The 26,405-nt window shown below is 63.8% G+C and overlaps 6 protein-coding genes across 6 annotated transcripts; 4 read left to right on the plus strand and 2 right to left on the minus strand.

Moving 5' to 3' along the window:
- Window positions 1-215: 215 nt before the first annotated feature.
- On the plus strand, window positions 216-14,820 carry DHC5 (dynein heavy chain; the record flags this gene model as incomplete). Its single annotated transcript, XM_003063115.1, has 5 exons — window positions 216-431; window positions 678-1,112; window positions 1,605-3,704; window positions 3,756-13,779; window positions 13,939-14,820. The coding sequence occupies 5 exons, from the start codon at window positions 216-218 to the stop codon at window positions 14,634-14,636; spliced, it is 13,473 nt and encodes a 4,490-aa protein (XP_003063161.1). The 3' UTR covers window positions 14,637-14,820.
- On the minus strand, window positions 14,733-16,756 carry MICPUCDRAFT_52932 (uncharacterized protein). The gene is made up of 4 exons (XM_003063321.1): window positions 15,751-16,756; window positions 15,502-15,581; window positions 15,150-15,397; window positions 14,733-15,070 (listed from the first exon to the last, which is right to left on the minus strand). The coding sequence occupies exons 1-4, from the start codon at window positions 16,735-16,737 to the stop codon at window positions 14,883-14,885; spliced, it is 1,503 nt and encodes a 500-aa protein (XP_003063367.1). The 5' UTR covers window positions 16,738-16,756; the 3' UTR covers window positions 14,733-14,882.
- A 1,188-nt stretch (window positions 16,757-17,944) lies between these two features.
- MICPUCDRAFT_22399 (uncharacterized protein) lies at window positions 17,945-18,856 on the plus strand (the record flags this gene model as incomplete). Its single annotated transcript, XM_003063116.1, has 1 exon — window positions 17,945-18,856. A coding segment is annotated over one exon (912 nt), but the record flags the coding sequence as incomplete, so codon positions are not given.
- Window positions 18,857-20,224: 1,368 nt separating this feature from the next.
- Window positions 20,225-20,542, minus strand: MICPUCDRAFT_52934 (uncharacterized protein; the record flags this gene model as incomplete). Its single annotated transcript, XM_003063322.1, has 1 exon — window positions 20,225-20,542. One exon carries the CDS (start codon window positions 20,540-20,542, stop codon window positions 20,225-20,227), a length of 318 nt encoding a protein of 105 aa, XP_003063368.1.
- A 2,441-nt stretch (window positions 20,543-22,983) lies between these two features.
- On the plus strand, window positions 22,984-24,148 carry MICPUCDRAFT_63667 (uncharacterized protein; the record flags this gene model as incomplete). Its single annotated transcript, XM_003063117.1, has 2 exons — window positions 22,984-23,313; window positions 23,498-24,148. 2 exons carry the CDS (start codon window positions 22,984-22,986, stop codon window positions 24,146-24,148), a joined length of 981 nt encoding a protein of 326 aa, XP_003063163.1.
- A 225-nt stretch (window positions 24,149-24,373) lies between these two features.
- On the plus strand, window positions 24,374-26,376 carry MICPUCDRAFT_29577 (uncharacterized protein). The gene is made up of 4 exons (XM_003063118.1): window positions 24,374-24,952; window positions 25,057-25,497; window positions 25,603-25,754; window positions 25,791-26,376. The coding sequence occupies exons 1-4, from the start codon at window positions 24,392-24,394 to the stop codon at window positions 26,296-26,298; spliced, it is 1,662 nt and encodes a 553-aa protein (XP_003063164.1). The 5' UTR covers window positions 24,374-24,391; the 3' UTR covers window positions 26,299-26,376.
- The last annotated feature ends 29 nt before the right edge of the window (window positions 26,377-26,405 follow it).

A 26,405-nucleotide genomic window follows, 5' to 3' on the forward strand; every position in this document is an offset into this window, starting at 1 on the left:
GTCGACGCGCTCGAGGAGTCGTCGTCGTCGGCGGAAACACGCGCGGCGCGCGCGGCGCGGGTCCGTATCGGGGGCTCGCGTCGCGCGCGTCGCGCGGAGGCGTCTCGCGCGGAGACGCGCGGAGACGCGCGACCGCGCACGTCATCGTCGTCGTCGTCGACGTCTGACCCGGCGCGCGAGTCGTCGTTCCGACCGCCTCGCTCGCGTCGTCCGTCATGAGCGTCGAGGACGCGCGCGTCGCGTTCATCGCGGACAAGATCGCGGAGTGCTTCGGGCTCGACCTCGACGTCGCGAACGCGAGCCTGTCCCCGCATCACGGCGCGCTCGGGGAGTTCTTCAAAGCGGACGGCCCGCCGAAGCTCATCTTCCTGCATCAGGCGCGTCCCATCTTACACCGGTCCCCATACGACCGCGTCGGCGTGGTGAACGCCGTTCCTTGAGGACTTTCTCTCCCGGCGCATCTCTCCGCCCACCCCTCGCTCACAATCCCGACACACCTCGACGTCTATCAACTCCGCTTCTGACGCCTTTCAACTCCGCCCCGACGTTCGCTCGTATGGACCCTCGACCCTCAGATACCGGAGCGATGGAACGCCGACGCGGGCGCGTTCGAGCAGACGTCGAAAACCCCGAAGCTGACGCTGACGTCCGGGGAGGACGACCGCGTCGTCGGCAAGGCGCTGTATTTCCTCCGAACGAACCCTCGAGGCGTCGCCGCGGGGGACAAACTCAACGTCGGGGACATGGCGTCCGGGGTGGTCGCCGAGGGCGCGTTGGAGTCGCTCTCCGCCATCGTCAACGCGATGTATCTCCCCGCGCTGCGCGGACAAAAAGACTGGGGGAAGCTCAACGGCACCGCGGACATGGCCGCGAATACGGACGAGTTCTTGGGCGACGTTCGACGGTTCGGCGCGGCGATCGCGGAGGCGGCGGCGTCGTTGCGAGCCGTCGCGGAGCTCGCCAAGCCGGCGAGCGAATACGTCGCGTCCGTCGAGCTGAAACCGAGCGCGTTTAAGACCGCCGCGGAGGACGCGAAGACGCTGTTTCACATGAACAGAGTCCTGGATAAGTGGGTTTTCGAGACGAACGCGCTGGTGGAGGAGCGGCAGCCGGTGTTCGACCTCGAGGCGGGGGAGGCGTCGCCGGGCGCGGGGGGCGCCGCCCGCGGGAAGCGATCGTCGAAGACGAAACCCGGCCCCGGCGGGGGCAAGGAAAACGCGGGACCCAACGCGGGTCCGTCCGCCGAGCCGTCGCCGTACGACGACGTCGCGGACGACGACGACGACGACAGAGTCCCGCGGAAGAAGCGCCCGCCGCTTCCGAAAGAGTCCCCGGACGCGGGCCCGGACACGGAGCTGAACTACTGGCGCACGCGCATGGGCGTCCTAAACTCCATCGCGGAGCAGCTCAAGGCGCGTTCTCCTCACACTGGTCCCCGTACGGCCCCGTTCGCGTGGTGAACGCCGTTCCTTGAAGACTTCGCCCGGCGTGTCTCTCCGCCCAGAGTCCCCCGCTTTCAATCCCCGCCATCGACGCCTTTCAACTTCAACTGACGCCTTTCAACTCCACCCCGACGTCGCCTCTCATGGACCCTCGACCCTCAGTCGCGCGAATCGCGACTGGTGCTCGGCGTGGCCACCGCGGCGCGGTCGCAGTCGCACCGCAACTGGAAAGCCACGGACGTCAAGCTCACGGACGCGATCAACGAGGCCAAGGACAACGTCAAGTACCTCGTCACGCTGGAGAAAGCCCTCGAGCCGATGTACATCGGCGCCCCCGCGCAGGTTATGGAATCGCTCCCCGCGCTCGTCAACGGCGTCAAGATGATGTACGCCATCGCTCGGTATTACAACACCTCCGAGCGGATGACGCGGTTGTTCGCGAAGATCACGAATCAGATGGTGACGTGTTGTAAGAGCTACGTGCACGAGCTCGGGCCGAACTTGTGGGGGATGGATAAGAGCGAGCTCATGAGGCGTCTGCGCGAGTGCGTGGCGCTTTACGAGGCGTACAGAAAGACGTACGAAAACGCGAGGGAGAAGATGGCGCAGGCGAAGGGGAAGCAGTTTGACTTTGACGTCGAGAAGATTTTCGGGAAATTCGACGTCTTCGCGCGCAGGTGCAAGAAGCTGATCGACATGTTTGGGAGCATCATTCAGTTTGAAACGCTCGCGAAGAATACGTTCATCGACGGCATGGACGTCCTCGGGAAGCGATTCTTCAAAGTCGTGGACGAGTTCAAACGCAAGCCGTATCCGCTGCTCGATTTCCAAAACAACCAGTACGAGCGAGATTACCTCGAGTTCAACGTGAACATCGCGGACATCGAGTTTTCGCTGCAGGAGCTGATCGACAAGAGCTTCGAGACGATAACGTCCACGGAGGCGGCGTTACGATTACTCGCGCAGTTTGAATCGATCATCCACAGAGACGCGTTGAAGCAAGACCTCGCGAACAAGGCGTTTTTGATCTTCAAAAACTACGGCGCGGACTTGGAGGCGGTGCAGCAGACGTACGAGAAGAACAAGCACGCGCCGCCGGTCAGTCGAAACGCGCCGCCGGTCAGCGGCGACATCATGTGGTCGCGTCAGTTGCTTCGCCGGATCGAAGAGCCGATGCGTCACTTTTCGAAAAACCCAGCCATCATGCGTTCGCACAACAGCAAGAAGATCATCAAGACGTACAACAAGACCGCGCAGGCGCTGGTGACGTACGAAACGCTATGGATCGACGCGTGGACGCGCGGAATCGAAGACGCGAAGGTTGGCTTGCGCGCCACGCTCGTGGTGAAACACCCGAGGACGGGCAAATTCGTCGTGAATTTCGACAAGGACATCATGATTCTGATTCGCGAGGCGAAACACCTCGTGCGCATGGATGTGGAGATCCCGGAGAGCGCGAAGATGGTCTTACTCCAGGAGGACAAGTTCAAGTCGTACTACAACGACCTCTCGCACGCCATCGACGAGCACGCGCGGATCATATCCACCATCCCGCCGGTGTCCTTGCCGCTGCTGACGCCGCATCTGCAAGACTTGGAGGCGGCGATCGAACCCGGGATGACGGACCTCACGTGGATGTCTACCAACATCGACGTGTACCTCAAGCGCGTGCACCAGTGCATTAAGGCGACGGAGCTGCTGGTGAACAAGACGAACGACTTCATCGCGAGCCGGATCGACATGAACCTGAAGACGATCGCGAAGACGATGATGGTGGTGATGCCCACGGACGAGTCGGCGACGCTCGAAGAGTTTGTCGCGGGGCAGAATAAAATCGTGAAGCGCGCGGGAGAGGACATGACGGTGCGCTCGGACGAGATCAGGCGCGCGTGCGACGAGCTCGTGGACCTGATCGAGCTCTCGCCGCGCGATAACGTCGGCATCGTCGAAGTCGACGCGGACGCGATCGAAGAGTTCAAAGGGCATTTCGCGCGTTTGACGTACAGCGCGGTGCTCCGAGCGACGCGGCAGTCGTTCGCGGCGATTAAGAACCGCATCGGCACGCGCATGGGCGGCGGATTCTTATTCCTCGAGCGCCCGTTCTTCGAGGTCGAGGTCGAGCTGCAGGTCCCCAGCGTGGTGTTGAACCCGAACCTGGACGAGATCCAGATCGCGGTGAACGGCGTCGCGAAGAAGGTTCTGAAGGCGTCGCTCGCGATCAAGCGTTGGGGTCAAACCGATCTCAACGGCGACGAGGAAAACGTCCCCGGCGTCGACTACGACTCCATCGGCACCGGGACGTTCTACGACGAGATCGCGTCCGACATGGAGGTCGTGAAGCTCGTCCTGTTGCTCACCGGCGCGATCGACGGCACGAAGGCGAACGTGAACGCGTTCATCGACGGGTACAAAGAGTGGGACTTTTTGTACCTCTCGTCGCTTCAGGAGGCGTACGAGGCGTTTACCAACTCCAAGCCGTCGCTCGAGCGGTTCGAACAGGAGATTAAAAAGTACATGGACATCGAGACGCACTTCGTGAAGATGTCCCCGGCGCACAACATCGGCGCGCTGTCGCTCGACATCCAGCCGTTAAAGCTCGCGCTCAAGGCGGAAGCCGCGGCGTGGAAGACGCAGTTCGCGAAGAACCTCCACGAGTACGGCGCGGGGAAGCTGCAAGACGTTTACCAGTACATGAAGGACACGACGATGCGTCTGAACCGCAAGGTGGAGGACTTGGACGACGTCCGCGTCATCATGGACATGCAGCAAGACATCCGCGTGAAGGAGTCCGAGCTCGACACCTTGCTGGGGCCGATCGAGGAGGTGTACGCGCTTCTGCACCGCTACGAGGTGAAGGTGCCGGACGAGGAGACGGATCTCGTCGCTGAGCTGCGGTACAGCTGGACGCGGATGACGCTGCTCGCGTCGTCCGTGGGCGAAAACCTCACGCGGCTGCAGATGGGGTTCAAGCGCGAGCTCCTGAAGGACGTGAAAGTCTTCGTCGTCGACGCCGCGGAGTTTCGCGAGGACTGGGACGCGAACGGGCCGATGGTGCCGGGGTGTAAGCCCGCGGAGGCTGTCGAGCGGCTGCGGAAATTTTCGCAGCTCTTCGCGTCGAGGAAACGCAAGTGGGTCAAGTACTGCGCCGGCGAGACGCTCTTCGGGCTGCCGGTCACGCAGTACCCCGAGCTCGAGAAGACGGAGAAGGAGCTCGAGTTTTTGAACCGCCTGTACGACCTGTACACCGCGGTGATCAGCACCGTGGACGGGTACGCCGACATCCTGTGGGCGGACGTCACGACCAATCTCGACGCGATGACCGAGCAGGTGACGCAGTTCCAGGCGCAGTGCCGGAAGCTCCCGAAGGCGCTGAGAGAGTGGGACGCGTACGTGGACCTGCGGAAGAAGATCGACGAGTTCCTCGAGATGCTGCCGTTCATTCAGGCGCTCACGGATCAGTCCATGCGCGACCGGCACTGGAAGGCGTTGCAGGAGATCGTCGGCATCAAGCTCAACCTGAGAGAGGACGAGTTCAAGCTCGCGGATCTGCTCGACGCGAACATCCTGCCGCACGCGGACGACATCGAGGACCTCACCTCCGGTGCGGTGAAGGAGGCGCAGGTGGAGACGAAGCTCGCGCAGATCGCGGAGGAGTGGGAGGACTTGAACTTCAACTTCACGGAGTTTAAGAACAAAGGTAACGTCCTGCTGGAGCCGGCGACGACGGGGGAGCTCATCGAACGCCTCGAGGACTCGCAGATGTCCTTGGGGTCGATGGCGACGAACCGGTACTCCGCGCCGTTTAAGACGGGCGTCCAGGACTGGATCGTCAAGCTCGCGACCGTGGGGGATATCATCGAGATGTGGCTCGTCGTGCAAAACATGTGGGTGTACATGGAGGCGGTGTTCAGCGGCGGGGACATCGTGAAGCAGCTCCCGCAAGAGGCGAAGCGGTTCCAGAACATCGACAAGCAGTTCATCAAGGCGGTTCGAGACGCGGTGGAGACTCGGAACGTCGTCGCGGTGTGCACGGAAACGGACACGCTGTCGACGTTATTGCCGATTCTCACGGAGCAGCTCGAGCTGTGCCAAAAGTCGCTCACCGCGTTTCTGGACACGAAGCGCGCGCAGTTTCCGCGCTTTTACTTCGTCTCGGACCCGACTTTACTCGAGATTTTATCCCTCGGTTCGAACCCGCCCGCGGTGACGCCGCACTTTCAGTCCGGACTGTTCGACTCCGTCACGAACGTCTCGTTCGACCGGCACGACCCGTCGAAGATGGTGGACATGTCCTCGCAGCAGGGCGAAGTCGTGCGGTTCCAGAGGATGACGGGCGGCGGCGTCATGGCGGACGACCCCGTCTTCGCGGTGGGCAACATCGAAGTGTGGCTTCAGAATCTCGTCGACGGGATGCAAAACACGGTCAAGAGCGTCATCAAACAAGCGCACGAGGACGTGAACGAGCAGGATCTGGAGACGTTCATCTTCCAGCACCCGGCGCAGATCTCGCTTCTGGGGATTCAGTTCCTCTGGACGTCGGACACGCAGGGCGCGTTGACGGTTGCCAAGAAGGAGAAGTCCGCGATGCAAAAGGCGTTCAAAAAGACGGATGCCATCTTGAAGGAGATGATCGTCATCACGACGCGGCCGACGCTCGGGAAGAACGACCGGAAGAACCTCGAGACGTGCATCACCGTGCACGTGCACCAGAGAGACACCTCGGAGGATCTCATCAAGAAGCGCGTCAGAGACCCGGCGGATTTCGAGTGGATGAAACAGTGCCGGTTCTACTGGTCCAAAGAGCAGAACACGGTGATCATCTCGATCTGCGACGTGGATTTCGAGTACTCGTACGAGTACCTCGGCGTGAAGGAACGCCTCGTGATCACGCCGTTGACGGACATCTGCTACGTCACGCTGTCGCAGGCGCTCGGGATGTTCCTCGGCGGCGCCCCCGCGGGTCCCGCGGGGACGGGAAAGACGGAGACGACGAAGGATCTCGGAAACACGCTCGGGAAGTACGTCGTCGTCTTCAACTGCTCCGATCAGATGGACTACAAGGGCATGGGGAAGATCTACCGCGGGTTGGCGCAATCGGGTCTCTGGGGCTGCTTCGACGAGTTCAACCGCATCAACCTAGACGTCTTATCCGTGTGCGCGCAGCAGGTGTTTTGCGTCCTTCAGGCGATTCGCGAGCGGAAGAAGGAGTTCGTCTTCACCGACGGCACCACCGTGTCCCTGGACCCTCGCGTGGGGTACTTCATCACGATGAACCCGGGCTACGCCGGTCGCCAGGAACTCCCGGAGAACCTCAAGATGCTGTTCCGCGGCGTCACGATGATGGTGCCGGACCGGCAGATCATCAAAAAAGTCAAGCTCGCGGCCTGCGGCTTCCAGCAGAACGAGTTTCTCGCCAAGAAGTTTTTCGTCCTGTACGGCCTCTGCGAGCAGCAGCTCTCGAAGCAGGCGCACTACGATTTCGGGTTGCGCAACATCCTGTCCGTGCTGCGCACGATGGGCAGCGCGAAGCGCGATAACCCGGACAAGTCCGAGATTTACCTCGCGATGCGCGCGCTGCGCGACATGAACATGTCCAAGTTTGTCGCCGAGGACGTGACGCTCTTCTTGTCGCTCATCGACGACATCTTTCCCGGGATCAAAGCCGACAAGGCCAAGTTTGAAGACGTCGAGGCCGCGATGGCGAAAGTCGCCACCTCGAAAGGGTTGCAGCTCCACCCGACGTGGCTCGCGAAGTGTGTGCAGCTGTACGAAACGTACCTCGTGCGGCACGGGATCATGGTCGTCGGCCCGACGGGCGCGGGGAAGACGGCGATTTGCGAGACGCTCGCGGGGGCGCTCACGGAGCTCGGAACGAAGCACAACATTCTGAAGATGAACCCGAAGGCGATCACCGCGCCGCAGATGTTTGGGAGGATGGACGCGTCGACGGGCGATTGGACGGACGGGATCTTCGCGGTGCTGTGGCGACGGGCCGCGAAGGAGAAGAAGAACAACACGTGGATCGTGCTCGACGGCCCCGTCGACGCGATTTGGATCGAAAACTTGAACACGGTGCTGGACGACAACAAAGTCCTGACGCTCGCGAACGGCGACCGCGTGCAGATGTCCGGCGCGATGAAGGCGATGTTCGAGCCGGAGAACCTGAATAACGCATCGCCCGCGACCGTTTCACGCGCCGGTATCATCTTCGTGTCCGAGACGGAGCTCACGTGGAAGCCCGTCGTCGCGTCGTGGCTCGCGACGCGTAAGAAACCGGAGGCGGAGCTGTTGCGACCGCTGTTCGACAAGTACGTCGACGCGATCATTCACACGATTCGCATGGAGTGCAAGCCCGTGATGGGCGGCGTTCCGTGGGAACACGTCTCGCGGGACTTTTGCTCCGTGACGACGTTGCTCACGATGCTGAAGGCTGTCCTTTTGCCGTACGAAGAGCAGTCGGAGCCGCTCTCCGAGGGGCACTACGAGCGTCTGTTTTTGTACAGCCTCACGTGGTCGCTCGGGGGGATGTTGAACTTCAACGACCGACCGAAACTGAACCGAGCGCTCGTCGCGCTCAGTGAAGGGAACCACCCCGCGTTCGACGAGGACTCCAAGGACACGTTCTTCGAGTACTTCGTCTCCGACGACGACACGGAGTGGAAGCACTGGAACGAGAGAGTGCCAAATTGGGAGTACCCGCGAGACGAGGAGACGCCCAAGTTTGCGCGCTTAATCATCCCCACGCTGGACTCGGTCCGCCTCGAAGCCCTCCTCGGGTTGGTCACGAGCGTGGACAAGCAAGCGCTGTTCGTGGGCGGGCCGGGCACCGCGAAGACGACCGCGATCAAGTCGTTCATGTCCGGTTTCGACCTGGACGAGACGACGCAAAAGAGCATCACGTTTTCGTCGCTCACGACGCCGCAGACGTTTCAAATTTCCATCGAATCCGCCGTGGAGAAGCGACAAGGGAAGTACTTCGGGCCGTCGGGGGGCAAGAAGATGCTCGTCTTCATCGACGACATCTCCATGCCCGCGATGAACGACTGGGGCGACCAAGTCACGAACGAGATTGTCCGGCAGCTCTTGGAGCAAGGAGGCGTCTACTCGTTGGAGAAACCCATCGGGGACATGAAGTTTATCATCGACTGCAAGTACCTCGCGGCGATGAACACCCCGGGCGGCGGCAAGAACGACATCCCGAACCGCCTGAAGCGACACTTCGCCATCTTCAACGTGCCGTTACCGTCCGTCGCGGCGATCAACAACATCTTCGGGCAGCTCGTCGCCGGGCGATTCTCGTCGGATGTCTTCTCCGCGGAGGTTGTCGAAACCGCGGGGAAGCTCGTCCCGATCACGATCGACCTGTGGAACAAAGTCCAGGCGAAGATGCTGCCGACGCCTGCGAAGTTTCACTACCTGTTCAACATGCGCGAGCTCTCGAAGGTGTTCCAAGGCGTCATCTTGGCCGAGCGCGACAGGTTCAAGCTCGGGTTCGACGCGTCCGCCGGTTTCGGCGCCGGGGTCAAATCCCCGGAAGGGTACCTCGTCGCGCTGTGGCGGCACGAGTGCGAGCGCGTGTTTTGCGACAAGCTCACGACGCACGAGGACAAGGACTGGGGCGGCGAGCTCATCATGAAGCTCGTCAGAGACACGTACGGCAAGGACATGGCCAAGGAGGTAGAGGAGCGGCTGTACTTTGTCGACTTTTTACGAGACCCGGTGATGGACGCCGAGACGGGAGAGATCATCGACGCGAACCCGTCCTTCTACGAGTCCACGCCGAACCTCGCGCACCTCACGGACGTCGCGATGAAAAAACAGGCGATGTTCAACGAGACGAGCAAGTCCATGAAGCTCGAGCTCGTCTTGTTCGAAGACGCGTTGAAGCACATGATGCGCATCTCTCGGCTGCTGTGCATGGATCGCGGGAGCGCGCTTCTCATCGGCGTCGGAGGGAGCGGGAAGCAGTCGCTCACGCGGCTCGCGGCGTACATCGCCGGCGCGTTTCCGTTCCAAATCCAAATCACGAAGACGTACAACCAGACGAACTTGTTCGAGGACATCAAGGCGTTGTACGTGAACGCCGGGCTCAAGGGGAACAAGGTTGCGTTTATCTTCACGGACGCCGAGGTGAAGGACGAGTCGTTTTTGGAGTACATCAACCAGCTCCTGATGACTGGCGAGGTCGCGGGTTTGTTCCCGAAGGAGGAAGTGGACGCGCTCGTGAACGACTTGAGACCGGTGATGAAGAAAGCCGCGCCCGAGCTCGAGGACACGCAGGATAACTTGTGGAACTTCTTCATGGGACGCGTCCGGGATAACCTGCACTTGTGCCTGTGCTTCTCGCCCGTCGGGGATAAGTTTTCCACGCGCGCGAGAAACTTCCCGGGTCTCATCAACGGCTGCACGATCGACTGGTTCCTCCCTTGGCCGCAAGACGCGCTCGTGGCGGTGTCCACGAAGTTCATCGGCGACTTCGAGATGGCGTGCGACGACAAGGCGAAGGACGAGCTCCAGACGCACATGGGGTTCGTCCACGTCGCGGTGACGCGCGCGTGCAAGGAGTACTTTGAAAAGTTCCGCAGAAACGTCTACGTGACGCCGAAGTCGTACCTGTCGTTCATCTCCGGGTACAGGAAGCTGTACGCGGACAAGCTCGCGGAGGTGAAGACGCTCGCGGACAAGATCAACAGCGGTCTAACGAAGCTCTTCGACGCGAAAGCGGACGTGAAGACGATGCAGATTGACCTCACGCAGAAAAACAAAGACCTCGCCGTCGCGCAAGCGGACGCCGCGGAGCTCCTCAAAGAGATCTCCGCCTCCACCGCCATCGCGGAGAAGGAAAAGGCGAAAGTCGCCGTCATCGTCGAGGGCGTCACGAAGAAGGCGAACGAGATCGCCGCGGTGAAGGAGGACGCGGAGAAGGACCTCGCCGCGGCCAAGCCCGCGCTCGACGCGGCGATCGAAGCCTTATCCTCGATCACGTCCAAAGACATCGGCGCGGTGAAGGCGCTGAAGAACCCGCCGGACGTCGTGAAGCGCATTCTCGACGCGGTGTTGATCCTCCGCCAGTACCCGATGACGATGGTGAAGTGGCATGACGTCAAGGGCGCGATGGTGATCAACGCGAGCGATAACTACTCGAAAGTCTCCGTGCGAATGATGGGCGACATGGCGTTCCTCGCCAAGCTGATGAACTTTCCGAAGGAGCAAATCAACGACGAGACGTGCGAGCTGCTGCAGCCGTACTTTGCCGCGCCGGATTTCAACTACGAGATGGCGAAGAAGGCGTCCGGCTCCGTCGCCGGTCTGTGCAACTGGGCGATGAGCATGGTGACGTATCACGAAGTCGCGAAAGTCGTGGACCCGAAGATTCTCATGTTACGCGCCGCGGAGGCGGACATGAAGATGGCGATGAAGGAGAAGAACGCCGCGGACGACGAGCTCGCGAAAGTGCAGGCGGCGTTGGACGAGATGCAGGCCAAGTTTGACGCCGCGATGGCGGAGAAGAAGCGCCTGGAGGACGACGCGGCGGCGACGCAGCGAAAGATGGACAGCGCCACGGCGCTCATCTCCGCGCTCGCGGGCGAGGAGGTGCGATGGACGGAGCAGTCCAAGCAGTTCGACCTGCAGATTCAGCGCCTCACCGGCGACTGCGCGCTCGCGTCGTCGTTCGTGTCCTACCTCGGCCCGTTCAACAAGGAGTTTCGCGATTTGCTGTTGCAGCGCGACTTTTACGGCGACTTGACGTCGCGCGGCGTCCCGGTCACCGAGAACCTCGACGTGACGAGGTTCCTCGTCGACGACAACGAAATCGGCGAGTGGAACCTCCAGGGGTTGCCCACGGACGAGCTGTCCATACAGAACGGGATCATGGTGACGCGCGCGACGCGGTACCCGGTCATGGTGGACCCGCAAGGGCAAGGTTTATCGTGGATCAAGTCGCGCGAGACGGCGAACCAGCTCAAGGTGACGAACCTGAACGAGAAACACTTCAGGAACCACCTCGAGGACTGCATGTCGTTCGGGCGCCCGCTATTGATCGAGAACATCGAAGAAGAGCTCGACCCTATTCTCGACCCGATCCTCGAGAAGTTGATCGCGGTCAAGGGGAAGAACATGACGATCACGCTGTCGGACGGCAAGGAGGTTGACTTTTCCGAATCCTTCGCGTTGTTTTGCACGACGCGTCTGCCGAACCCGCACTACTCCCCGGAGCTGTGCGCGAAGACGACCGTGATCGACTTCACGGTGACGATGACCGGCCTCGAGGACCAGCTCCTGGGGAAGCTCATCCTGAAGGAGAAGCAGGAGCTTCAGACGCAGCGGCAGGCGCTCGTGGAGGAGGTGACGTCGTACAAGAAGAAGATCAAACAGCTCGAGGACGACTTGCTCTTCCGCCTGTCCAACTCCACGGGGAACTTGTTGGACGACGTCGAGCTCATCGACGTCCTCAACAACACGAAGCGCACCGCGCAGGAGGTGAACGAGAAGCTCGCGGTGGCGTCGGAGACGAACGCGAAAATCACCGAGGCGTGCGAGGAGTACCGACCGGTGGCGCACCGCGCGACGTTGATTTACTTCCTCGTCGCGGAGTTCACGGGCGTCAACGTGATGTACCAGACGTCGTTGAACCAGTTCAACGCGCTGTACGCGCTCGCGATCGACAACGCGGAGCCGGCGAAGATGCCCGCGAAGCGCATCGCGAATATCATCTCGCACATGACGTACAGCATCTATTTGTACATCCAACGCGGGCTGTTCGAGCGGCATAAGCTGACGTTCGCGCTGATGATGACGAATAAGATTCTCGTGAGCGCGGGCGAGCTCTCCCCCGCGCTCGTGTCCGTGTTCCTGAAGGGCGGCGGCTCGCTCGACATCAAGTCGGTGAAGAAGAAGCCGAAGGACTGGATCCCGGACAAGTGCTGGCTCGACCTCGTCGCGCTGTCGCAGTATAAAGAGACGTTCGGGGACCTCCTCGAGTCGATCGTCCTCAACGACCGGCAGTGGGAGAAGTGGTACGACAAGGAGGCGCCGGAGAATGCGAAGATTCCGGATTTCGAAGACCGCGTCACGCTCTTCGAGCGGATGTGCCTCGTGAAGTCGCTGCGTCAGGACCGCACGATGGTCGCCGCGCAAAAATACATCGCGGACGCCATCGGCGAGCGATTCGTGGAGTCCGTCCCGCTCTCCATGGACGCGACGTGGGAGGAGAGCACGCCGTTCGCGCCGTGCGTCTTCCTTCTCTCCCCCGGCGCGGACCCGACGAAGCTCATCGAGGACCTCGCGAAGCGTAAGAAGATCAAACTCAACGGCGTCTCGATGGGTCAAGGCCAGGAGATCATCGCGCGGAAGTACATGACGACGGCGACGCTGGAGGGGCAGTGGGTCATGCTCGCGAACACGCATCTCGGTCTCGCGTACATGGCGGAGATCGAGACGTATTTACTGAAAGCCGAGAGCATACACGACGGGTTCCGGCTCTGGATCACCGCGGAGCCGCACCCGGCGTTTCCGATCGGATTGTTGCAGATGTCGATCAAGATCACGAACGAAGCCCCGGTGGGGATGCGCGCGGGCTTGCGAAACTCGTACGCGTGGGTCAACCAGGACATGCTCGACGCCGTCGGGCGGTACGAGTGGCGGCAGATGCTCTTCGTGATGTGCTACCTGCACTCGATCGTGCAAGAGCGGAGGAAGTTTGGCCCGATCGGGTGGAACGTCCCGTACGAGTTCAACCAGTCGGATCTGAGCGCGTGCGTGCAGTTTCTGCAGAACCACCTCACGGAGATGGACGCCAAGAAGCTCAACTCGCCGACGTGGCCGACGGTGACGTACATGGTGTCGTCGATTCAGTACGGCGGGAGAATCACGGACCCGTTCGACGAGCTCTTGATGAACACGTACGCGGAGAAGTACTTCAACGCGGGGTGTTTAGAGCGCGACCTCGTGCTGTTCCCCGGCTACCCCGTCCCGGATAAGACGAACATCGACGATTACAAAGCCGCGATCGAGAAGCTTCCCGCGCAGGACTCGCCGGAGATTTTCGGGCTGCATCCCAACGCGGATCTCACGTTTCGAACGCTCGCCGTCGCCGATCTGGTCGGCACGGTCACGAGCACGATGCCGAAGAGCGGCGGCGGCGGCGAGGGGCTCTCCCCCGCGGAGATCGTCGACGGGATCGCGGCCGACCTCCTCGCGAAGGTTCCCGAGGCGTTCGAGCCGGAGCCGACCAAGGAGCTGCTGCGGAAGCTCCCGGGTGGGGCGACGATTCCGCTGACGGTGCACCTGCGGCAGGAGATAGGCGCGTTCTATACACTGGTTCCCATACGACCGCGTTCGCGTGGTGAACGCCGATCCTTAAGGACTTTACTTCCCGGCGTATCTCTCCGCCCACCCCTCGCTTTCAATCCCGACACACCTCTACGCCTTTCAACTCCGCTTCTGACGCGTTTCAACTCCACCCCGACGTTCGCTCGTACGGAACGACCCTCAGACCGCCTGAACGTCGTCATCGGCCTCACGCGGAAGACGCTCGCGAACTTGCGGCTCGCGATCGCGGGCACGGTGGCGCTCGCGGGCGATCTCGTCGACGCCATGGACGCGCTGTTCGACGCCAACGTCCCGCGGAAGTGGCTCGCGAAGAGCTGGGAGAGCGCGACGATCGGCACGTGGTTCCAAGGGTTGCTCCAACGCTACGACCAGCTGCGCAAGTGGCTAAACGACGGGCGACCGAAGGGGTATTGGATGACCGGGTTCTTCAACCCCGGCGGGTTCCTCACCGCGATGAAGCAGGAGGTGTCGAGGCAGCACGCGAAGGATAAGTGGGCGCTGGACGACGTCGTCATGGAGAGCAGGGTGACGGCGCCGCCGAAGGAGATCAAGGAGATCAAAGAGGAGCCGAAGGAGGGCGTGTACATCTACGGGTTGTACTTGGAGGGGTGCTCGTGGGACGGGAAGATGAACCGGCTCGTCGATTCGGATCCCAAGAAGCTGTTCGTCGCGCTTCCGGTGCTGTACGTCACGGGCGTCTTGGCGAAGGATAAAGAGACGCAGAACGTGTTTTCGTGTCCGACGTACAAGATCAAGAAGAGGACGGGGCTCAACTTTATCGCGCAGTTTGACTTGAGAACGGAGGATCCGGTCACGAAATGGATCTTGCGCGGGGTGTGCCTGCTGTGCAGCGTAGATTAACGACTGAGGTAATTAAGGAGGGTGGCGGCGGGCGACGGCGTCGACCGCCGAAAGACTAGCGAGCGAGCGACCGCGGGCGGGAGAAGGCGAAGGATGGAAACGAGGCCGATACCCTCGCTTCCGTCATGTCATCAGATCGCGCGCGTCGGCTCTTGTAAATAAAATCCAAAGCTAATTTGGTGAACGAACGAACGCGCGAACTTGCGAACGTGCGAACGACTGCAGTCCGCGCCGTCCGTCGCGACGTCACGCGCGGTCGATCTTCACGACCGCGTCCGCGATGGGTTTGAGCCCCCGTCGCATGTCCGCCTCCGGGAACGGATCCAGCGAAAAATCTTCGAGCCATCGAAACGCGACGCGAATGTCCTCCGCGCTCACGCCCTCGATCGGCCCTTCCCAGTGCGCGGGCACGATCCTCTCGAAATCCCACGCGTCTGAGGGTCATTCCATACGAAACGAGCGCGTCGGTCAGTCGAAAGGGACCCACGCGATCGAACGTCGAAACCGAGGGACGGGCGAAAACGTTTGAACAGAACGCGCCTTCCCCAATCGTCACCGCGTCCACCCACGCGCGCACCGACCCCGGATCCTGCGCGTACAGAAGCGACCGAACCACGGGCGGGACGATCAGCCGCCCGGCGAGACTATCGAAGTTATCCTCCCACCCCGGCGTCCACTCCACGACGCCGATCCGACCGGGCGCGGGCTCCTCGTGCTCGGGGAAGAAGTAGTTCACGAGGAGGCACGTCTTCTTCCATCCCCTGAGGGTCGTTCCATACAAAAACAGTTCTCCGGTCAGTTGAAAGGGGGAGCGATCAAATGTCGAAACCGCGCGATGGGTGAAAAACTATTGTATAGAACGCACCTGAGGCGGTTCTCCGGCGTGTCCTCGGGCTGCGCGTCCGCGGTGCTCAGCTTCCCCACGAGCAGCAGCTTCTCGGGGGTCTGAACGGACGTTCGTCGTCGTTCATCGGTCAGTCGTCGACGCTCGAAAGGGGACGGACGCGATGCGATGCGACGTTCGTTGAAACCGAGGGAGGGAGGGGCGGGCGGGCGAAAGACGAACGTGAACGCGAAGGCGAAGGCGAAACCGTTCGAAACCGCGCGCGCAAACCTGGAGTTCCGGAATCTCGTACGGCACCCTCGCGAGCGCGTCCGTGACGATCATCGTCCTCGACGCGGCGTGATAGAACGTCGCCTCGCGTATCGTGACGTCCTTTCCCGCGAGCGCGAACTTCCCAGCCTTCAAAATCCGCACGGAGATCTCGTCGATCCACGGCGGGACGTCGCCGACGCCGCCGCCGTCCGCGGCGCCGCCGAGGACGCCGTCCGGCTCTCGCCCGAACGCGACGCGCGACGGCACCTCCACCGGAAACGAAAACTGCCCCGGGGCGACCCACAGCCTCGCGTCCGGCCACCGTCGCAGCGCGTCTTTCGCGAAGATCTTGTGCTCGAACGCGTACGTGGGGACGACGACGTGCTCGACGCCGCGGTGGTCGGGTATCCCGGTATCGACGAGCTCGAAAAACTCCATCGTCGGCGCGAGTGGCGCGTGCACCCAGAGCGCGCCGTCGCGGAGCTTGACGACGACGCACCGCAGCGGCGTCTCCAGGGGCCCGACCTCGAGGTTTTGCTCCAGGGCGTACACCTGCCCCGGGACGATCGTCTTCAGGACGGTCGCGCGCGAGTCGTCGCCGTAGAAGGGCGCGAAGAGCGTCGGCGTCGTCTGCGTGTACGCGCGTAGGGCGGGGTCGACGACGGCGGCGGCGGGAGCCGACGCGAGCGCGTGGGGCGCCGCGAGGAGCGACGCCGCGGACGCGGCGGAGAGTCGCAGCGCGTCGCGACGGGAGAGGGAGGACGGCGACGGCGACGGCGACGACGGCGACGACGACGACGGCGACGACGCGTCGTCGTCCGCGTCTCGAGTTCCGAGTTCCGAGTTCGCGCGCGGCGCTCGGACGCTCGCGCCGCGCGCGCGCGTCGCACGACGCGAGGACGACGCCGATGATCCCGCGCGCGGGGTGGACGACGCCGACGCCGACGCCGACGCCGACGCCGACGCCGACGCCGCGCGCGCGAGCGCGACGGACGACGAAGCCATCGCGTCGTCCTCGGCGCGTCTCCCTCTGGGCGCGACCCGCGACCGCACTGGAGGAAGCAGAGGTTGATAGTTGACCCTCGCCTTTGTCGCATCAACGCCGTTTATTCCGAGTGCTTCAAGCAGGCTTGAAAGGGGGAATTTGATACCGGAGGTCGGGTGAAATCGTCCGCGTCGATACTCTGGTCCATGCGGTCGGATCTTATCGGAAGCCCGACAAAATCCTACGAAGGTACTTTCGTACAGTTTGGGAGAAGGTTTACCTTCTCACCATCTAGGCATTTTTCCCGACTAAGGGACGTAAATTTCAACCAATCAAATGCGTTTGGCGCCCCGTATCCAAACTCCCACCCCTCTGTTAGTCTGAAATGAGTACGCGAATTTCGTACTACGCGGAAACTGCACCTCGGTACGCGAACTTTCGTACTCTTCAGACTAAATACGCTCCCGGGCCCCTTCTCCCAACTACCGACGGCCGAAGCGCCGGAGGCGCTGATCTAGCAGTGTGAACAGAAAGAGGCTCGTTTCCCTCCGCACGAGGCACACTTCCCGACGCACGGCCGCACGCATCGCGACCGCCGCATCGACCGGTGACCTGAAGTCCACCGCCCGCCCGCGTTCGCATCGACGCTCCGCGCGCACACGCGAACAAACACCGTCGCGTCGCGCGCGACAGAACGCTTTCCGCGCCCGTCGATCGATCGACCGGACGCTTTTCGCGGGGTAGATTCCCCGATCCCGCGTCAAATAATATCGCGCTTCTAAATCGCGCTCCCCACCCCTCGAGCGCGAGCCGTCGAGTCGATTTCACGACGAAGATGCCTTCCACGGTGCGTGTCGTCCCGTTGACACCCCCGTCCCCGCGATCGCGTCGTCGCGTCGTCGCGTGAACGAACCGTTCCGAGTGTCCGTCCCCAAGACGACAATAATTCTTGCGCGACCTTTCAGGCGACCTTTCGCGAAAGGTCACAAGTCTGTTACAAATCTGTTACGAATCTTGTTCGCGAGACGCGAAGAGGAGAACAATTTCGGGAACGGTTTTTTTTTAAATCCGCCCGCTCGCGAGCGTTCTTCGTACTGACGACGAACGTCACGTCTCCCACCCGCCTTCCTCTCTTCTCGTCGTCTTCAGAAGCGTAACAACCGCGGGAGTTCCTCCGGGTTCGTGACCCGCGCGCTCGTCGCGTTTGTCCTCGTCGTCATGGGCGTCATGGGCGTCGCCGCCGCCGCGGACGCGGCGTATTTGGAACAAAGAGTCCAAAAAGAAGCCGCGGTCGCGTTGCTCGGCGAAGACGCGTTTGAAGCGACGCAGCTCGCGAAGCTCGTCGCGGCGGACGATAAGTTCGGCTACTCCGTCTCGGTGTCCGGCTCCCTCATCGTCGTCGGCGCGAATTATGACGACGACAAGGGCAGGGACTCCGGGTCCGCGTACGTGTTCGAGAAGGGCGCGGACGGCGCCGTGACGCAGCTCGCGAAGCTCACCGCGGCGGACGGCGCGGCGAACGATAACTTCGGCTGGTCCGTCGCGGTGTCCGGCTCCCTCATCGTCGTCGGCGCGACTTATGACGACGACAAGGGCAGAGACTCCGGGTCTGCGTACGTGTTCGAGAAGGGCGCGGACGGCGCAGTGACGCAGCTCGCGAAGCTCACCGCGGCGGACGGCGCGGCGAACGATAACTTCGGCTGGTCCGTCGCGGTGTCCGGCTCCCTCATCGTCGTCGGCGCGACTTATGACGACGACAAGGGCTCCTCCTCCGGATCCGCGTACGTGTTCGAGAAGGGCGCGGACGGCGCCGTGACGCAGCTCGCGAAGCTCACCGCGGCGGACGGCGCGGCGGGCGATCAGTTCGGCTGGTCCGTCGCGGTGTCCGGCTCACTCATCGTCGCCGGCGCGAGGTATGACGACGACAAGGGCTCCTCCTCCGGATCCGCGTACGTGTTCGAGAAGGGCGCGGACGGCACCGTGACGCAGCTCGCGAAGTTCACCGCGGCGGACGGCGCGGCGCACGATTACTTCGGCAGGTCCGTCGCGATGTCCGGCTCCCTCATTGTCGTCGGCGAATTGTATGACGACGACAAGGGCTCCAACTCCGGGTCCGCGCACGTCTTTCAGACGAACCGCGAAGAAGCCCTTCCCGCCCTTCCCGCTGAAGAAGACACTTCTCCGACGTCGGGCGAAGAAACATCTCCGGGCGGCCACTCGTCGAACACGCTCATCATGCAAAAAATCGCAGAGTACTCGGCGAAACACGACGCCGTCTACGCGAGCGCGGACGCGTTGAAGAAGGAGGCCCAGAAGGTGCATCGCGACCTCGAAGATCTGACCAGCGACCGCGACGCGCTCATCGCCATGACCGTGGACGACCCTCCGCTTCCATCCATCAACATGGGCACCCTCAGCGTGGACAACGTGACCGCCGGCGCGACCTCCAGTCTCGGCGACGCCGCGGCGGCGACGTCGACGCACGCTGTGGATCTCGTCGAAGAGTTCGAGAAGGCGCACGACAAAGTCGTCGAGGACACCACGGACTTGAAAAAGGAGATCGACGCGCTTCGCTTGGAACGCGGCGAGATCATCGGCGTGATTGTCGGGCACACGCCGGTCCCGGTCGTGGACTGCCGTTTCAGCGCTTCACCCGCCGCTCTTGGCGCAGCGCTCGGCGAGACTCCCGCGACGAACTCGACACTCGCGACGAACTCGACGCTCATCATGAACTACATCACGTACTACCAGACGAAGCACGACAAAGTGATCGCGAAGACGAAAGTCGTGAAGAATGAGATCGCCGACCTCAACGCGATTCACGCTGAGATCATCGGCTTGAACCCCAACATCACGATCGACATGACCGGTCACGAAGCGACGATCGGCGCGAGTCTCGGCGCTGCCGTCGCTGCGATGGTGTCTTCGTCTGCGACGAAATTCATCGCGCCTGCGCTCGCGCTCGCCGCCGTCGCGGGAATTTTGTTCGACAAATCTCGCCGCCGCCGCAGCCGCGTCGCGGACGAAGAGACGCTCCTCTTCGAGGGTACCAAGTACGGCGCCGCTCGCGCGTGAGCGAACGATCACCGAGTTTTTGCGCTTCATCGCGCGTGGCCTCCGGGTCGTGCGTGTGTACATATTTCAAACGGACGAGAGTGTGGAAGGGGTGACATGAACATGAGCCTGGCAAGGCGCCCTTACAGCTCTACTTCGGCGGGCGCGAACGCGCGAAAGCGCGAACGCGTCGACCGTCAGTACCTCCGAGTCTATCCTTATAATTGTACATATGCTATTTCAATTATTTATGTGTTTAACCGGTGTCGCACGCGTGGTCGCTGTAGGCGAAGGGTTGATCCCCTCGGAATAACTCTGTCGCATCAACGCTAATCGCGGTTCCAGCGGCGGCGCCGTGCACGCGTGAGCGAACGATCACCGAGTTTTTCCGCTTCATCGCGCGCGGCCTTCGGGTCGTGCGCTCGGACGCGTCGGATTTTTCAGTCTACATCATCATCGCCATCCTCCGCCTCTTCGCGACGCTCGGTCCCTGCCGAAGGACCGCTCCCCGCCCCCATCCACCCTCTCCGGCCCGAAATCCCGCGCGAACACGCACCCGAGCGCGTCCGCGGTCACGAGCGTCTCCCTGTCCGCGGTGACAAACGTCGCCGCCGCCGCGTGCTCTCGAAACGTCACGCCGCCGCTCGCCGCGCTCCACGACGCCACCGCCGCGCCGACGCGTTGACTCGCGCGCGCCGCCGCGTCGCGCGACTCTCGCCCTATGGCGCGCGCGGCGAACAGCGAGTCGTCCAAGAGCTCCCTACCCTCCATCCACGCGTTGGTCGCCGCGCCGGAGGTGAGGCGGTCGGCGACGCGGAACGCCTCGGCGCCGGCTGAGGGTCGTTCCGTGCGAGCGAACGTCGGGGTGGAGTTGAAAGGCGTCAGATGGCGGAGTTGAAAGGCGTCGAGGTGTGTCGGGATTGAAACCGAGGGGCGGGCGGAGAGATGCGCCGGGAGAGAAAGCCCTCAAGGAACGGCGTTCACCGCGCGGATGGGAACGTATGGGGACCAGTGTGAGGAGAACGCGCCTGAGCCGAACGCGTTGGAGACGGGGCCGAGGGCGGCGGACCCGTTTCTCCACGCGAGGTGCGCGACCCTGCACCCGGCGTCGATGAACTCGGAGGAGAGGCGCCGGACGCCGCCGGGGACGCCGGCGACGCGGTCGTGCGACGGCCAGTGCGACGCGTTGATGAGCGCGTCGCGCGCGCCGCCGTCGCCGTCGAGATCGTCGAGATCGTCGAGCGCGTCGTCGAAGTCGTCGTCGTCGTACGCCGCGATGTGCTCGCGCTTGACCCCGCTCGCGCTCGACCCCCCCCCCGCCGCCGCCGCGTGATGATGAGGATGCGATCGACACAGCACGTCGTCGGGGAGGGGTAACACGTGGCAGCCGCCGTCGACGGATACGGTGACGATGCGACCGCCGCGGACGACGACGGACGCGACGGCGTCCGTGTGCACCCACCAGCGTCGGTACGACGCCGGGCGTCTGCTCCACGACGGCGACGACGCGCCACCGGGCGACGATGAGGGTCCTCCGAGATGCGTGTTGGAGGAGGAGGAGGACGATGACATGGCGAACGGCGATTGGCCCTTCTTCTTCTCCGCGGAGAACTGACGAATCAGCCCCTTCACGCCGCCGATCTCGCGGTCGTTGTACTCCTCCTCCTCCTCCTCCTCCTCATCGGTATCCGTGTCCTCGACGTCTTCGTCCTCGCGCTTCTCCGGCGTGCGCGCGTGCGCAAAGGCACCGTACGCGCGCGCGTCGACGTCGACGTCGACGTCGACGCCGTCGGTCTCCCCCCCCGCCGCGCTGCTTCGGCTTCGCGTCGACGACGTCCCGTCCTCTCCGCGGATCCGTCGTCGTCGTCCGACGGCGCGTCGGTCGTCGTCGTCGCGCAGCGCGTCCTCCTCGGCGGCGTCCAGCCCGTCGAACACGCCGCTCCACGCGAGAACGCTCCCGTCGTCCCTCCCGTCGACGACGACGCCGCCCCACACCCGCACGACGCGCGTCGCGGGCGGCGGGCGGTACGACCACTCGACGGGGACTTGACCCGCGTGCACGGCTTCCGCGACCCCGGGGGGGCCCTCCAACGTCCTCAGGCATCGCCCGGCGCGCGCGTCCCATACGCGCACGCTCGCGTCGTCGCCGCCGGTGACGACGAAGACGCGCCGCGAGGAGAACGAGGAGGAGCAGACGCCGACGCCGCCGCCGCCGCACGTCGCGAAGCACGCGGCGCGGATTCGAGCGGCGTGCCCGCGCAGTCTGACGGCGATTTCGTCCCCGGCGATTTCACCCGCGCCCGCGTCGTCGTCGTCTTCGCCGAGGACGAGAGGCCAGAGCACCGCGTCGGCGCCGTCGATCGCGAGCGCGCGGTTCGACCTCGCGTGCACGACGATCGACGTCGACGTCGTCGACGCGTCGATCGACGTTCCGTCTTCTGACGCGTCGGCGGCGGCGTCGTGCGGAAGATACGGCGGATCGCTCGGGACCAGGACGCGGAGCGACGCGACGTCGCCGTCGCTCGACGACGTCCCGGCACCCGCGTCGCCTCCGCCTCCGCCGCCGCCGCCGCGTCGTCGTCGTTCGAGGACGGTCTTCGTCCCGCCGCCGTCGCGCGCGCTCATCGTCTTGATCGCGCCGCCGCGCGCGCGCGCGACGATCCACCCGCCGCCGATCGCGACGCCGACGACGGCGTCGTTCCCGCGTTCGCGTTCGTCGTCGTCGACGACGTCGACGACGGGGCCGTTCCTCGCTAAGGACGTCCGGTGCAGCCTCGCGCCGCGCTCGACGTCGAAGACGCTCACGGAGCCGTCCGATAACCCGATCGCCGCGACGCCGTCGCGCGCGGCGAACGCGCGCGCGAGGACGCCGCCGTCGATCGACGTTCCGTCCTCCGCCTCCGTCGCGTCTTCGTCGTCGTCGGCGCTCGAACGCCGCCGGCGATGCTCGAACGCCGCGAGCGACGTCCCGGTCTTCGCGTCCCAAACGATGACCCGCGCGTCTTCGCTCACCGTGAGAGCCCTCCCGCGCCGCAGCGCGACGCCGAGAATCCTCGCGCGGTGTCCGACCCACGCGTCCGTGCGCGCGCACCGCCCGCGCGTCCACCGCCACTCCGGGTCGTTCCGTCGTTCAAAGCGACGTCGGGGCGGAGTTGAAAGGCGTCAGTTGAAGTTGAAAGGCGTCGCGGTGTGTCGGGGATCGAAAGCGAGGGATGGTGGGCGGAGAAATGCGACGGGAAGAAAAGTCCTCAAGGAACGACGTTCACGGCGTCAACGCGGTCGTGTGGGGACCAGCGTATCGAACGCACCTCCGTCTGCACCGCGCGTTTGAACGCCTCGCGCCAATCCGCGGGGCCCGCCGGAGGACGCGAACCGTCGTGACGACCGCGACGCGAACCGTCGCGGACGACGACGCCCGCCTCCTCCTCACGGTCCTCATCATTCTCTTCGCGCGTTGGCGACGGTTGACGTTCCATCTTCGCGGCCTCGTCCCTTGCCTCCGCCCGGCCGAAGTGCGTCGCGAACATCTTCCTCCAAAAGTGCTGAGGGTCGTTCCATACGAGCGAACGTTGGGGTGGAGTTCATAGGCGTCAGTTGGAGTTGAAAGGCGTCGAGGGCGGGGATCGAAAACGAGGGGTGGGCGGAGAGACGCGCCGGGCGAAGTCCTTAAGGAACGGCGTTCACCACGCCAACGAGGTCGTATGGGGACCAGTGTATAGAACGCACCTGATCCGATCGCGCGACCCGGCGCCAGTCCTTGCACGTCGCGCTCGCCGCGAGCGCGGCGTGGAACCCGGCGCAGAGGAGGACGCGCGCGACGCACGCGTCGGGAAGGTCCGCCCAGCGCGGCGAGGGAGGTGGTCGCGCGCGGGTTCGGTCGTCGTCGTCGTCGTCGTCGTCGTCGCCGTCGCCGTCGTCGTCGTCGTCGTCGCCGTCGCCGTCGTCGTCGTCGTCGTCGCGCGCGCCAGCTTCTTCTCGGGACGCGCCGAACGTCGTCGACGAGGACGACGCGGCGTCGTTCGAGCGGCGACGGCCGTCCGCGTCGTCGTCGTCGTCGCCGCCGGCGGCGGCGGCGTCCGCGACGCGTCGCGTCGGCGGGCTCGGCGGCGGGCTCGGCGGCGCGTCGTCGGCGACGGCGACCGCTCGGCTCCACCTCCCGCGCGCGTTCGCCGACGACGCTTTTCCGTTTTCGTCGTCGTCGTCGTCGTCGACGGCGTCGCGCGCCGCCGCGCGCGCGCGCGGGGGAGGTCGGCCGCGACGACCGAGCCGCTTGCGCGCGGCGCGAACCCCCGCCGCGACCGCGGCGAGGAGGAAACCCGGGCCCATCGCGCGCGCGCCTTCAGGAGTGCCCCTCGGCCTGTACTTTTTTGCATCTGATGACGCGCTGACAGGTGCTCAGATATTTCGACGATCCAGCAAAAAACATTTATCGGTCAGTTGAAAGGGGATGCGATCAGGTATTGAAACCGGGATATGGGTGAAAAACGTTTGCTTTGATAGTGGCTCGGTCTTTTCGCCATCGCGGTCGCCACCTGTCGAGATAGGCTAGGCTGGGAAGAAGGCACGCGCGTCGACGCGTCGCCACATTGTAGCCCGCGCCCCCACGAACGCACGCGCACGATGATCGCGTCGTCGTCGACGACGACGCTCGCGTCGCCCGCCGCGACGACGGCCGTCGCCGCCGCGACGAGGAGGGCGACGGTCGCGCGCGCGGTCCCGCGCGCGCTCGCCGCGGCGGGATCGCTCGGATCGAGATCTCGCGCCGCGATCGCGGGAGCGAGCGCGAACCGCGCGGTCGTCGTCCGCCTCGCTCGCGGCGTCCGCGCGACGCGCCCGCTCCCCTCTTCCTCTCCGCGGCGCGCCGGGCGCGTCGCGGTCGCGCCGCGCGCGGCGGCGTCGAACCCGTTCGCCGCGGACGCCTCCGGCGGCGTCTTCTCGCGCCCGCCGCGGTCCGTCGTCGAGTCCGAGTCCGTCGCGAAGTCGATCCGCGAGCCGGTCGAGAACGCGATCGAATCGCTCGGTCTCGCGGTCACCGTCGGCGACGTCGCCGCCGCCGCGGGCGTGAAACTCTCCGACGCCGAGCGCGCGATGACCGCGCTCGCGGCGGACACGGGCGCGGCGCTGGAGGTGTCGAGCGAGGGCGACCTCCTGTACGTCTTCGACGCGGGGTTCCGATCTAAGGTGCGTTCTATACAAAAGTTTTTCACCCATCGCCCGGTTTCAACATTTGATCGCGTCTCCTTTCAACTGACCGGTGAACTTTTTTTGTATGGAATGGCCCTCAGCTCGCGTCCAAGTCGCTGCGCATCCGCGCCGAGCCCGCGCTGGAGACGGCGGGGAAGGTGGGCTCCTACCTCGCGCGCGTGACGTTCGGGACGACCCTCGTCGCGTCCATCGCGATTGTTTACACCGCGATCGCGGCGTTGCTCTCGAACCGCGACGATCGCGACCGGAGAGACGACCGCGGCGGCGGCGGCGGCGGGATGTTCTTCGGGCCGAGAATGTACTTTTCCCCGTTCGACGTGTTCTGGTATTTCGATCCGTACTACTACGAGCGGCGCGCGTACAACGCCGCGCGCGAGGGCGCGAAGGACATGAACTTCTTCGAGGCGGTGTTCTCGTTCGTGTTCGGGGACGGCGACCCGAACAAAGACTTCGAGGCGAAGCGTTGGGCGCTGGCGGGGTTGGCGATTCAAAAGAGCGGCGGCGTCGTCGCCGCCGATCAGGTGCGTTCTCTACAAACGTGTTTCACCCACCGCTCAGTTTTCAACATTTGATCGCGTCTCCTTTCAACTGACCGATGAACTGTTTTTGTATGGAACGCCTCTCAGCTCGCGCCGTATCTGGAGCGCGATCCGAACGACCCGGACGACGAGAGCTTCGTCCTCCCCGCGCTCGTGCGATTCAACGGCGCGCCGGAGGTGGACGAGAGCTCGGGGGAGATCGTGTACCGGTTCGAATCCATGGAGGCCACCGGCGGCGGGTTCGACAGGGTCAACGCCGTCCTCGCCGAGGCGAGAAAGTACGGCGGGTTCAGCACCGCGATGGCGGAGGAGGAGCCGTACGTCTTCTCGCTCGCGACACAGGCGCAGCGGGCGATGGCCGCGGGGTTGGGCGCGCTGAATTTCGTCGGCGTCGTCGTCTTGGGGAGGCTGTGCGTCGATCCGCAGATCGTCGCGCAAAAAGCGCAGCTGGTGCAAGCCGTCTCGGCGCTGCTCCCGGGGCTGAGCGCGTACGCGGTGGCGTTTTTCGCCATCCCCGCGCTTCGATGGGCGTGGTGCCAGCGGAAGAACGCCGGGATCGAGGAGAGGAACGCGGCGCGGATGGACGCGTCGAAGAGCCTGATGCGACCGGGAAAGCTTCTCGCGGCGAAGTTGGAAGCGGCGAAGCGCACGCGGGGCAGGGGCGGGCGGCGGAGAGTCGCGAGCGGCGGCGACGACAACGTGTTCTCGTCCGCGAAGAGCGCGAGCGATTTCGAGGCGGACGACTTCGTGCGGCGGTTGCGAGAGCGCACGGGAGAGAAGTGAGGAGGAGGAGGAGAAGTAGTAGGAGGGCGCAGTCCCGTGCTGTGGTCGGAATAAAAGAACGTCGACTGATTTTGTTTCATCTTCCACCCTCGCGCGTCGACGATACA

This window comes from Micromonas pusilla (assembly GCF_000151265.4).
Source record: "Micromonas pusilla CCMP1545 genomic scaffold MICPUCscaffold_14, whole genome shotgun sequence".
NCBI classification, from domain to species: Eukaryota; Viridiplantae; Chlorophyta; class Mamiellophyceae; order Mamiellales; family Mamiellaceae; genus Micromonas; species Micromonas pusilla.

Bases quoted from the DNA above. Each gene is read 5' to 3' on its own strand.
- MICPUCDRAFT_52932 (XM_003063321.1), bottom strand. From the start codon at position 16,737: ATGGCTTCGTCGTCCGTCGCGCTCGCGCGCGCGGCGTCGGCGTCGGCG. The intron at 15,398-15,501 runs GTGCGTTCTATA...AACGACCCTCAG, and splicing joins ACGCCGGAGAACCGCCTCAG to GGGATGGAAGAAGACGTGCC. The intron at 15,071-15,149 runs GTCCCTCGGTTT...AATGACCCTCAG, and splicing joins CTGTTCAAACGTTTTCGCCC to ACGCGTGGGATTTCGAGAGG.
- MICPUCDRAFT_29577 (XM_003063118.1), top strand. From the start codon at position 24,392: ATGATCGCGTCGTCGTCGACGACGACGCTCGCGTCGCCCGCCGCGACG. The intron at 24,953-25,056 runs GTGCGTTCTATA...AATGGCCCTCAG, and splicing joins ACGCGGGGTTCCGATCTAAG to CTCGCGTCCAAGTCGCTGCG. The intron at 25,755-25,790 runs GTTCGACAGGGT...CGCCGAGGCGAG, and splicing joins ATGGAGGCCACCGGCGGCGG to AAAGTACGGCGGGTTCAGCA.